Consider the following 13,959-nt stretch of genomic DNA (forward strand, 5'->3'; position numbering starts at 1 on the left):
ACAAGACAAGATTAAAATTTTCAAGACCAATACAATATTTTTTCGAATATTGTCTTGTCTTGGGTCTCGTGCAACCCTATCACACACATATCTAAAAAAAAAAAAAAAAAAACTATAAAGCAAATAGTTGTAAAATTAGATAATTTGAATAAATAGATAGTATCGTTATAATTTAATATTTTGAACAATACCGATAATTGAAAATATCCTCTCGAATATCGAAGCTTTCTAGAAATGTTCAAAGTAATCCGCTTTGCTTATCGTTCGGAGCACGTACGTCACATGTTACGAGAATAATCCTTGAAAGGGGCGCAAGAAGAAATTTCAAGATTAAATGATACTATCGAGAGAAAGGGAATCGGAAAATCGAAAATAGCATTTAGTAAAAATCATATAAAATAACTATATGGTTTGAGACGATTACATTTTAAAGACGAAAAATCATAAAGAATTAGAAAATCATTTTTTTTTTTTAATATTGCATTATAGTATGTCTTCTCAAAAAGCATTTTTTGATATAAAAATATAATTCATAATAAAGATGCACGCAAAATAAAAATTGCTTTAGTCACTATTGTGAGTATTTTTTAATTAAATAATAATTATGATTAAATGCTTGGCTAAGAATGTAACTATAAAAAGTAATTATAAAAAGTAAATGTGTAATTATAAAAAACTTTCTCTTTTTTAACTCTCTAAATTATAATCACAATTTTGATTACGATATCGCTGTGCGAGTAATATTATCTGAAAAATAAGAATAAATAGGAAATTACTGCGAGAAATCTTCATCACCACAACCACGTATATAATAATCTCTTTTCCACTTATTCATTCATGAAATAATTTTACAAAAATATCGCAATTACATTGCGATAAAATCCTGTTAAGGAGCTAACTACCCAGATGTTAAAGCGGATTTCTTTATAATTTGATATATATAAGTTATATCAAATAACGTTCTATTTCACGTTCATTTTCTCATTTCCGCAAGGCATTTGCTTCCTTTTTCATCTCATATACGCTATTATTTCCTTCAACATTATGCTATTACTCGTTTAGTCATTTAGCCGTGTAGCTATACGACTCGTTCATAATCTTTAATAAAATCGTATAATGTTTCGTAAAAGAGATATCTCGACGAATCGGAAATAATTTAAGTCGTTGCAAAAGTCTCGGTTGCAGAAAAAGTTAGAGATTTAAGAGACCTATATTATACGCTTACCGAAATTCTAATGCCCAATTGGACGACGGTTTCGAAGGGATTAAGGACGGCAAAGAGGTAGCTCGTACGGAAAGAGGTCGGCTTAAATGTGGCCACTAAAGTGAACTCGGCTGGCAACTTTTCCGGGAGGTACAATCTGTGTGGTTGTTTCACTTCGGATCCGGGTCGGAAGCCAAACGCCGGGAATCCGTCCAGACCGTCATCTATATAAAGATTGTTATCGTCCGACATTGACGACACCGACGCCTCCATTAAATCGTATACTACTTCTGAAAGCATAAAACATCAATAGTTTCTATTAAATTGAGTTTAACTGCGGTAAAGTCGTTAAATGTTGACCGTTCGAGCAACTAATTAATCTAACAATATTGAATTATTATAACAATTGAAATACTACGTAGATTGATAGGTGTAATCGAGGTTATTTGAGAAGAAACTTTGAGCAGAAGTAAATTAACGCACGCATAAATCAATGTTAATTAAAATTGCTGGTATCGTTTTATTTGTGAAAGAATTGTTGTTGAAGTAGAAAAAAATATGTCGTAAGATATAACGTATGATTTTCCCGCAACACTAAAAATTACAAGTATTTTTGATAAAAGATTCTAGCAAAGATCTCAGAAATTTGAAAAGTTAACTCTTTCTACTAATTAATCTTATCTTAATGAGCTTTATCTCTGCTTGCGGAATTTGTTCTTGGATACAAAACAATAATCTCTTTTGTATATATAGACCCTTTTGTATAAATTAACAAATATATAGTAACGCATCGCTTCATATACACGTTCTGGTCCGATTAGTTATGGGAATCTAATGAGAACAAGGTTAATTAAGGAAACTGTTGAGAACGGGATATTTCGCGAAAAAGAGTTCTATCCGAGAAAACTACGAAAGAGTAGGTTCCGAGCGAATGTAGAAACTTTAATTAATTTTTCGCGCGCGCGCGCGGATTTTAAGAGTTGAGAGAAAGAGAGAGAGAGAAAAAAAAGAGAGAGAAAAAAAGATTAGTAAGTGATATTCTAATAAGATTATTTCAGGGAAAAATTATGTAACGATTAACGTATCTAGTTGTAAATTGTGTAAAATCGAGATGTGCGGAAAAAAATTTTGTCATCGATTCGTAAAATGAAAAATCTTTAACAAATTAAATCACAAAAATTCTATTATTTATTGGAATATTTAAATGCAAAAAGATCGCTTTGAATATCGAAAAATAATCCTGTTGAAAAAAAAATACTATTACCAGAGACATATTTGTAACTGCTGACAATTTGTTTATTGAAAGAAAAAAATATCGATATAAATAATTTAATTACTAAAAATGTATTACATATCTTCGATCTTGCAAATATTGTTGAGGATTTATAATAGAGATTTCTAATATCACGTAAAGGAATTTTTTTTTTTTTTATATATGCTGCATCCAGAGAATAAGAGCTTTAAATCATGAAGTTTTTATAATATCGATAATTACTGAATTAAAAACATAGTAAAACTTTATTGTAACGAAACATTGTGTTGTATGCATGTGCAATCTGTGCGCACACGGTATGATTAGGACCATAATTCTTTAATATGTGACAACACCATTTTGCTCGCCATGCGTCATGCCTCGTCCTATGACACTCGATACGTCGCGTGATATTCCGCGGCTGAAAGCTCGATAACCGATATTTATTGTCGGGGACACAGGTTGCCGCAGTAAATCGCATTAAAAATCCTTCGTACGAGCAGACATCGACACGCTCGATTAGTCATTGCTAAAAGACGCTCCTCGTTACACTAAATCATACCTAATATTGTTGCATGAAGGATTCATCAGCACGTAGTAAAATGTATAATTTTGCTGCCTTTAATAAGCACAAGTAAGATTATTTATAAGGCTTTTTTAAATGTTATTAATTAAAAAAACAAATGTTTTTCCATTTCTTTTTTTTTTGTATATTCCGTTTTCTAAAAAAATATACAAACGTTGAAGTCAAAAATAAATATTTTAAAATAGCGTACCGTTTCCAGATCGATAAAATATATTATGTATACGTATAGTGCTCGCTTGATTCATATCTTTTTTTCCTACACATATTCTCGTATCATAAGCAGTTGCTCTAAATTCGTGAGTAAAGTAAAAGTGTCCGACGAAAATACACGTAACGGCATGTCGGCGTAAGTTAAATTATCGTCACGCCCTAGGTAATTTCCAAATTGCATTTGGCTGCACCATATTCTCGTGTAACATATCCATTTCTATGGTCACGTGAACGTTGAGTGCCCCACGAATTCTCGTTTCCCTATCCGACTTGTTTTCTACAGGCTATACATTTTTTGCGAACTGCAAGTAGAGTGGTCTGTTCTGCGAAGGTAAACCAATTTTTTATTTATACAAACTACAAATATGAAACTGGCTGAATATATGTCCGACGAATATATTTCGAGATATGAGAGGTGTAGGAAGATTAATAATATACAGAGTGTCCCATTTTAATCTCCTCAGGCAAATATCTCAAAAACCAAGCCCGGAAAAGAAAATTGTTTATTTAAGATTAATTTGTCTTATTATTCTGTACATAGAAGTATTACGGTAAAATTATCGAAAACTGAATATTTTACGAAATATTTTATTTTTTATATCAAAATATGTCAGATTAAAATATAAAATAATTCAAAAAGTACTTAATGAAAAAATACTTTATTATAGTGTTTTGGAAAGCTCTCGATGTCAGCTACAAGAATACTAAATAAAAAATGGGGGTTTCTATTTAAGATTTTAAAATTGACCTTCACATGACCTTCAAATGATTATCCAAGGTCAAACCAATGGTACCGTCTTATGGCTCCCTCGAAACCAAACAACTTTTGTCTGAAACATTTTTGTCTTCCGGGCTTGGTTTTCGAGATATTTGCCTGAGGAGATTAAAATGGGACACCCTGTATATCTCATATGTATGTATTTATTAGATTTATTCAACAAAAAAAGTATCTTCAATTTATATTATCAGTTAACAAAAGTAAAATTACCGATACATTTATTTATTAACAACAAATTTTATATGAACTTTATTAATCATTTTTTTTTTTTTTTTTAATATCCTTGAATATTTATTCTCCTTATTTTAAAGAATCAACTCTCATCAATTTCGAGATATCCTTAATCACGACTAAAAAATTTGATTTGCACAGTTGTAAATGTAACGAACATTATCATCGCGTACATGTATATAAAATGTGGAAGAATCACTATTTTCTTTCTCTAAAGAAGAGTTGAATTGTTTAAAACGCACTTTCTACTGTTTTCCGATTTTCAGACAGATTTTTGAAAATATCCGAAACGTTTGCAATAACAGTAAAGAAGATTTCAATGCTTGGATTGCGGCGTCGAATTGATATGCAGAGTGATTCGAACGCCGGTATAGGAACCAACCGCGCGACCTCCTACGTCTGTATACGCTCCTGACGCGGATCTCTATTTTGCGCCGAAATTGCGATAGGCCCGGTGTCATTTCGAAGCTCAAACTAGGAAGCCACGGAGTATGCAAATTGGAAGAGATGATAGTAATCAAAGCGCGAAGACGGGACTTAATGAACGAGTGGATCTCGAATGTGCGCTTTCTTTTCATAATAATCGTCACATGAAAACGTGACTTTTCACAGGAGTTCGCTTGTAATACATTAATGGAATTTTATTTACGTTTAATTTATCTCGGACATTAATTAATAACTTTCTTATTATTTTCTCGCCATAAATGTGTGACGTTCATTTCCGTTAAAAATCTTGCCCTATCGTAAGTGTATAAAAGATTTATTATTACGCTTCTCTCTCTGAGATTATAGATGAGATTTTTCGCGCTGATATATTCATATATTCTGCAATAACCATATATGATATTAACAGCTATCATTTTTACATCGTGTGACGAATGCTCGATATTTGTATATAAAATAATAAATTATTGTTTTTTGTAAAAACCACGCAGTCGCGTATCAGTAAAGATTAAAATGGACATCATCGTTTACCGATTGCACAATTGCATTCCACTTCGATAAATTAGCCAAAATTTTGCCATTTTGTGTCGTCGGGGAGTATATCTTTAAATATATTTTAGCGTGAAAATATAGTTTTGAATTTTCTAAAGGCTTGGGGATATTCGCAAAATTGTTATTTTGTTCGAGGATAATTAGGTAATAACCTCCATTCTCAATCGCGCTTATTGACGTTCAAAAAAATTATTACAAATTATTATAATAACAACGTGCATTAATATGCAATTTTAGGCGAGTCCGCTCCGCCATAATTCTCGCTTCCGTCTTCGGAATTTTGCGCGAATACATTTGCATAAATTCGTATGCCAATTCGTCGTGTCAGCACGTTACAACTTCGCCGATGGCGCATACAAGAATCCATGAATCTCACAAATCGAACAAACGAATTGAACGTTTCAATACGAGTCGAGATGCAAATGTCTTCTTTAAACTCTCGACGCGCGAAGAGGGAGTTTTGTTATCGGTTTCTATGCATCTTTCCATGCTGCAATGCAGTCTATGTTGTTTGTTACAGGCTGATGTTTTTATTTCATTATCTGATTTTTCCATAATGTATTTTCGCGTTATTTTCCGTATTATTTTGAAATGTTACATCTCGCTGTATTTTTCTTCCATTAGCGCAAATAAAATTATTTTAGCTGCATCAGTATAACTTATAATGCGATTATATGTATTTCAAGATAATACACACGATAGTATACACAAGATAATATACACAAGTGTTATTTCAAGAAATAATGCATATACATTATTTAATGTTTACCTGAGTTTGACACATGTATAATTAATAATAATTATACAACGTTATTTAGCAAAAAGATTATTTTATTTATTGTAATAACTATAATTTATATATAGTAATAATTTGTTATTTTTACAAATTCTAATATAATTATCTAGGTATAATTAAAAAATGTTATTAAAATCAAGATGTATAAAAAGTTTGTATAAAAATTGATTTGATCATTAATAATAAATAATGTTGTCAATAATGTTTTCCTAACATGTTACGTTCCAAAAGAAACTTGTCAAACATCAGAAGCAAGAAATCGAGTATACACATGTAGACAACATCGTCTCTATTGCAAAGCCTGGTCTCCGTGAGAATAAAACGTGAGAAAGACGTCTTGGGAGACATTCTTACATTCCAGCAAGTTTCGTGATCTCCCATCAGGGATGGCTCTTCTCTTCGGTCTTGCGACGCAATTCCGCAGTTTTTGCGAACGGTTTATTTCTGGCGCGCGGAGAGTCCGCTCGTCTCATATCTATGCATATTTTAATGCACGAGAGGAATGCTATTTTGTTAGATATTTTTATATATTTTTAAACGATTACAGATTGATTAAAATGAAATCCATAAACAGTTTTAGAAAAACTATGCGAGATACATGAAAGAACACACATACTACATATATGTACAGATTGTAAATTTTTAAAAAAGATATTATTTATTATTGAAAAACGTTGAAAATGAATTGGGTACAGCTGCGGTTAAAATAAATATCGATATACTAAAAATCGAATAAACAGATTAAATTCTTACAAATGCATAAATTAATAAATATAGATTTTTTTTATTGCATGAACTGAGAGATTTCATAATACGATATTTAGCAATGTTAAAATCAAAATATTTTTGCATATAGTATATATGTGTATATATATATATGTGTAAAAAAAAACAAATAATTGTTTAAAAAAATACATTGTAAATAATTTTCTCAAAAACAATTATTTTTTATACCAATTGATTTGTCTCATTGATCTGTACATAAAAGTATTACGGTAAGATTATCGAAAACTGAATATTTTACGAAATATTTTATTTTTTATATCAAAATATGTCAGATATTAAAATATAAAATAACTCAAAAAGTACTTTATGAGAAAATACTTTATTACAGTGTTTTGGAAAGCTCTCGACATAAGCTATAAGAATATGCAATAAAAAATAGGGGGTTCCGTTTAAGAAATTAAAGATGTCCTTGACTTGACCTTAACGATGCCATCCAAGGTCAAACCAATGACACCATCTCATGTTTCCCTCAAAACTGTACAATTTTTGTTCGAAACGTTTTTCTCTAAACTGCTTAGTTTTTGAAAGAAAAGGGGTGTACGGGTGGTCTAGGACACTCTATATATGGTATATATATTCCTTGTAAAGCTGGTATATATATATATATAATATCTACGAAATGATGTTTATGTTTTTGGACATCATAAAATTATTGCTATATAGAAATAATTAATATGTTATAATATCTTTTTACAAACTACATGTATAAAAATATAATATCTCTTCTAAATTCTCTCTTTCCAACCATGCTACGTGTGGTAATTGTGGAATATTATAATTAGTTATGTATCTCAAAATTAAAATTTTATATAATAATGAAAAAAAATGCCCATGTAATAAGAAAAAAATCACAAATTAGTTAGAAAACAAGATACATAAAAGATACGCTAGCAATATATATTCGTAAAAAACAAATATGGTAAAGACAATAAACAATAAATTAATTAATAAGGTTCCGAAATATTACCAAATAAAAAACCGTAATTATAGAAGGCAATAAGGAGCCAGCGCAGTATGTAGGGCGATTTACTTTTATTAATATTGACAGCATTTTTATTTTTGTTTTTATGTATTCATTAATTTGTTTATTATTTATTTATTTATTTATTTGCAATTTTTCAATAGCAATTTTATAATATTATGTAAAGTTACACATTATTTATGTTTTTGCGCTGAAGAGGGTCTTAAAAAAGAGCGAAACGTTCGCGAATTTTATCTTAAATTAATAAATTTCAATTGCGTCCTACATACTACGCTAGCTCCTTATTGCCTTCTATAATTACGGTTTTTTGTTTGTTAACGATAATAAACACGAATGGCAATAAAAATTCCTAAAAAAAACGTAGAATTTTCATATTTGAACTTCTGCATTTAATTTCTCATACCGCAGAATTTTATAAATATACATAATGCGATTAAAAATAAGCGAAATTTTTTTAAAAGGCCGGCTTGCGATTTTATTTGAAGTTTCAAATAAAATAATTTCTTATCTTAAGAATGTATATATCGTATGTCAAAACATCGACAAAAGCATGAAAATTTTGTAGGCTCTTCTACTATTTCTTTTGAGTATCTATGCAAAACTGGAGCACAATTTTCTTAACAATTTGGAAACTATTTAAGTTTAAAGTTAGTATTGATTTTCATGAAAAGTCGCGTATTGTGTGTAGCACTTATTGACAAATTTGACAAGGAAAAAATATTGTCAATGAAATAAAATTCTTTACATATATTAAGAAAACTCGTTTAAAAGTTATACATTTAAAAGTTATTTATTAAAAATTGTAGAAAAATATTCTCTCTCTCTCTCTCTCTCTGCAAATTACTCGTTTTTTTTTTGTTTCTTGCAGTTGACTTCAGGGGATATTCATGATCAAAAGTTTTTGTCATAAATTAAGAAAAATATTAATTACAACTATTTTTTTTTTTTTTTTACAAACACGTGAAAAACCATATTATTTTGTGATACTTTAATTCTTTTTATAATCTAGATTTATTTATTTGATTTTTCCAACAGTATAAAAAACATGTTTTTTTTTAATTTTGACAGTTTTTTGCTACTATTGTACAGCCAAAATATTCTTAAATAGCTTTGCACACTGGACCAGCATAATATGCGAGGAATGCCAAGTTAAGAGATCCGCGAGTTTCCTCTTTCCTGCGCATCTTCCGTTATTAAAATCTCTAAGTTGCCGGCGTCAGAAAATGTTACAGAAAACAATAGCGCGGATGCGTCACGATAAAAGACAAAAAAAATTCGTTTTTCCATCAAAAGTTCGAGCAAAGCCAAGTGACGAACCGGTAGATGCGGCCTCGTTAGAAACAAGAATACGCCGCCATCTTTCGTTGTTTGTTATTACATTGGAAACTACTCGGTCGTCTACGCGCGAGAGCGACATTGTATTTTTAAGTCTTATAAGCTTCTGTTTATTGTGCATGGAAAATATACGCCGAAATAATTGTGCCTGGACTTGGATGTTTACTCTACGTGGAAATAAAAACATTCTCCCAGTCTAGTGCATATACGCGACATATTCACAAAATTGCGCCACGAAAATGCGTTTGTTTTCGAACAATTATTACGCGCGGCCACGTAGACAAAAATATTTTCTATTAGAATTTGTCTCCAAGAGTGCAGAACAATATTTGTTTGCAATGTGCAGAAATATAGCGCAATATTCTTATTAAATTTTCATTACATCTTCACTTGTATTTGTTTTCTATCATGCGCGCAATTTATTATATTGTGCGGGTAACGCGAGATATACAATATTTATACAGGGTGTAACAGAGCGTCAGTATCAGCAGTGTTTTGAGGAAACAACGCATTTTCGTGAAAAATGTTTCATGCAAAAGTTGTAGAGCTCTGAGTGGCGCATTATATAATAATATTAGTATGACCTTGAATAGCACTGTCAAGGTCATATAAAAATCACTTTGAACTTTTTAAATAGAACCCCCTATTTTTCATTACATATTCTTCTAGCTTACCTCGAGAGCTTTCCAAAACACTATAATAAAGTATTTTTTTATTAAGTATTTTTTGAGTTATTTTATATTTTAATCTAACATATTTTGATATAAAAAATAAAATATTTCGTAAAATATTCAGTTTTCGATAATCTTACCGTAATACTTTTATGTACAGATTAATGAGACAAATCAATCAGCGCATAAACAAACAAATAATTGTTTAAAAAAATACATTGTAAATAATTTTCTTAAAAACAATTATTTTTTTATACCAATTGATTTGTCTCATTATTCTGTACATAAAAGTATTACGGTAAGATTATCGAAAACTAAATATTTTACAAGATATTTAATTTTTTATATCAAAATATGTCAGTTTAAAATATAAAATAACTCAAAAAGTACTTAATGAAAAAATACTTCATTATAGTGTTTTGGAAAGCTCTCGAGATAAGCTACAAGAATATGTAATGAAAAATAAAGGGTTCTATTTAAAAAATTCAAAGTAATTTTGATATGACCTTGACGGTGCTATTCAAGATCATACTAATATTATTATATAATGCGCCACTTAGAGCTCTACAACATTTGCATGAAATATTTTTCACGAAAATGCGTTGTTTCCTCAAAAAACTGCTGATACTGGGGCTCTGTTACACTTTGAATATTAGTTTACCCGCGCAGTTTAACATTTTATTAATCATGATATCGTCAAGAATTACGATAAGATGCAGCGTTGCGTCTCGCAAATCGCGATGCAAACTCGTTCCCGACATTATTTCCCACGTAAATTCTACCGACACGATAGAAGAAGTTAAATGGCGAAACAAACAGCGTCGCTTAGAAGTTGGTAACCTCACGATGCGCGAGAGAAGAAGTTGCGAGGGGAGAAGATAGCGCAAAATCAGATTACAAAAGATTGCGGCCAAGAGTGCCCCCCTCCCCTTCTCCTCCTATCCCCACCCCTTTTGATTCCTTCCTCCATTATCTCCGTCTCTCTTCCATTTTCCGCTGAAACGAACCTCGGGTGAGAGCAAGAGATCGGAAAGAAAAACAGGCACAACCCGCTGGTAAATCGAGTTTCGAGCGAGAATTTTCCTCGTGATTTTGTTCGCGAAAATTTTAGCGGTTGCGCCCGACGTGTAACGTCCGCGACTACTGGCTCGCAGTAGTAGTAATCGAACGTTTTTGTCAAACGTCGGTTCGAGTGTCGGTTAGCAGATGGCGCCAGAGATTCCGTCGACCTGACTTGGGTTTGTTACAGTCGTTACCTACTTTATTGCCTAGCACACAATATACACTTTTTTGGGAATTTTGGTTCTTGGAGATTTTGTCGCAAATTTCTTTTAAAAAGATGTTTTGGCTGTATAATAGTACCAAAAAAACTATCAAAATAAAAAAAAACAAGTTTTCTCGCATTTATACTGTTTAAAAAATCAAATAAGAAAAATTTAGATTATAAAAAGAATTAAATAAAGTATCGCAAAATAAATGGTTTTTCAAAGTCTTCCTAAAAAAAAAAAAAAAAAAAGTAATTAATATTTTTCTTAATTTATGACAAAAATTTTTTATCGTGAATACTCCCTGAAATTAACTGCAAGTAACAAATAAAAACGAGTAATTTGCAGAAACAGAGAAAGAGAGAGACAAAAGATTATATTCTTCTATAATTTTTAGTAAATAATTTTGAAACGAATAAATGGATGTAAATCAAGTTTTGCACAAATATTTATTAGAGTTTTCTTAATATATGTGACAATTTGTATTTTGTTAGCAATATTTTTTCCTCGTCAAATTCGTCAATAAGTGCTACAATGCGTGATTTTTCATAAGAATCAATACTAACTTTATACTTAAATAATTTCCAAACCGTTAAGAGAATTGTGCTCAGGTTTTACATAGATACTCAGAAGAAATAGTAAAACAGTTTACAAAATTTTCATGCTTTTGTCAATATTTTGACATATGACATATACATCCTTAACCATTATGATTGCATTTGCTGCTTCGAAAATCATTGCGACTTGTTACAGTAATTCTCGAAATATGATGTGGATCTTCTCAAGATATCTTTATCTTCTCTCTATATTTATAGAATTTTTTTTATGTATAAAAATATGAAGATTGTTTGATGCATTTGTAAACAGAAAGAACTATTCATATGATCATTGAATTTGAAAAATACTAAAAATTTATATTTTCTCGTAAACTAACTGGTTGTAAATTTGCAAAGAAATATTTTTCCTAACTTATTTGACATTTCGAAATGTTGTATACAATATAATTTATTTGCAATTAAATACAATTAAGTACCAAAGTAGTATCCCTAAAACATACAATATTTCCTGTGTTACACTACTTATGAGAAATGATGAATTGATGACGCAACTATGGCGTGATCAAACGAGTCGTAAATTTATATCAACAGAAACTCCCCAGGAATTATCAGGCTTATTGAATCGGAAATGTTGAAATACCACTTGTAACGAAGTATGCCGGAGCCCGTTTGACTCGTTACAGATTCGTACTCTTCATCTACTTCGTCGCTCATTTTACTCGGCTTACGCCAGCCAACCAGGTCGTCGCAATTGTTTCATTTTTTTTCCATTGGCTTCCAAACTTCACGAGCGGCGAGTTTGTTTTTTTTTTTTAGTCCTTCGCCGCTCATTACAAATGGTACTGATACGATTTCAGCAGAGATAAAAAAAATATTATAGAAACATTCAATCAAGAGCGAGATATTAAAATAAAATATGCATTTCTGTGTTTAAATTTACAATATTTTTCACAAATGTTTCACAAACATTTGTAAAACACAATTTGTACCAAAAATCTATCTCAAAAAATTCTTAACAATTAGCATATTCTTTTATCAATATACAAAAATCAATATAACATGTCAAAATCAGTGTTCAGGAAAATGACTATGTCGCGCTGATAGGATTTTGAAGTCATCAGCAACAAGCTTACACCAACAATTATCCGCTGATAAGGGTCAAGCTGTTTCATACTGTATTTATCCTTCCTCTATAAGACGCATTATCTACTTATGCCAAGAAACTTTCAATCCCAGTTCCTCGTTTCCTACTACAAGAAAGTGTCAAGATGAAACGAGATATCGCTATCGATGGAAAATTTACGTCTCTCGACATTGATGCTAGTTTTATTTACCGTAAAAGTTAGTCTAATTGTTTCGCGAGAATTCTACGAGAATGAAGAGCTATGTGTGTACCGTTAGTGAAACGCTAATTGCAGGATGCGATGGGATTTAACGCGCCTCAAAATCAAAGCAGATGCGGGTTCCGTATACTCTCGCGACGATCGAGAGCTCGCAAACAACTTGAAGGGGATTAAATATTCGAATTCGAGCGACTGAACAAGCGAGTAATCTAGCTGGAATAGTTGCACCGATACATGAATAACGCGAGAAATAGAGGTGCTATAAACTCTCGCGAATTCCACTTGTCTCTCTACGTTTATCATCGATAATTTTATATTCTTTAATAGAATAACAATTATTCACACGGCCATTACCATCATCAAGATTGATAATTAAGATAGGGATGACATAGTAAATGTTTGAATAAAATGAGTTAATAATTTAAATAATTAATTGATTATAGAAAGTAATTTCTCTTTTCAAAGAATCTCAAGGTTTCTTTTAGAGATAATAAGTTTATAAAAAATATATAAATACGGAAAAGTAAGAGAACGTAATGGAATGTTTATTACAAGTATGTTATGTCATGTCGTAAAAAAATTTTTTTAATTTATAATTTTTAAAATATAGAAAGATACATGGAAAATAACACACGAAACTTCATTCTCATTACTCTTTATTTCCGAAAGTGTAAGTAAAAAAGTATTCGTGAAGCTTACCAAAGTCCTCGAAGGACGTAAGGGCCATTGTATAATTCTGCTCCAAGTACCGGATAAAATCCCCGACTTTCAAGCCGACTTTTGTCATTCCCGTTTACTATGATGAACAAAGGCTGTTGAAAATGGAGACGTAAAATCACGAATTTCGTGTCCTTTATCCGAACTCTGTAAAATTTTCCGAATGGTGTGCGCCAAGTATTAATTGAAACTTTATAATTGGAGGACCTCTTCTTAACGATCGAAGTCGTACAAAGCACGTTCGAGTAAT

At 31.0% G+C, this 13,959-nt stretch overlaps 1 protein-coding gene across 1 annotated transcript in view; it reads right to left on the reverse strand.

Moving 5' to 3' along the window:
- The window catches only part of Mp (collagen XV/XVIII-type protein multiplexin), a 335,627-nt gene that overhangs the window by 222,395 nt on the left and 99,273 nt on the right, over window positions 1-13,959 (reverse strand). The window contains exon 3 of the mRNA XM_070300508.1: window positions 1,226-1,494. Within this exon, the coding sequence (XP_070156609.1) occupies window positions 1,226-1,494 (269 nt within the window). The remainder of the gene's footprint in view (window positions 1-1,225; window positions 1,495-13,959) is intronic.

Source organism: Polyergus mexicanus, unplaced genomic scaffold (genome assembly GCF_030449975.1).
Source record: "Polyergus mexicanus isolate NDT 795.1 unplaced genomic scaffold, iyPolMexi1.0 SCAF_8, whole genome shotgun sequence".
In the NCBI taxonomy this organism is placed as follows: domain Eukaryota; kingdom Metazoa; phylum Arthropoda; class Insecta; order Hymenoptera; family Formicidae; genus Polyergus; species Polyergus mexicanus.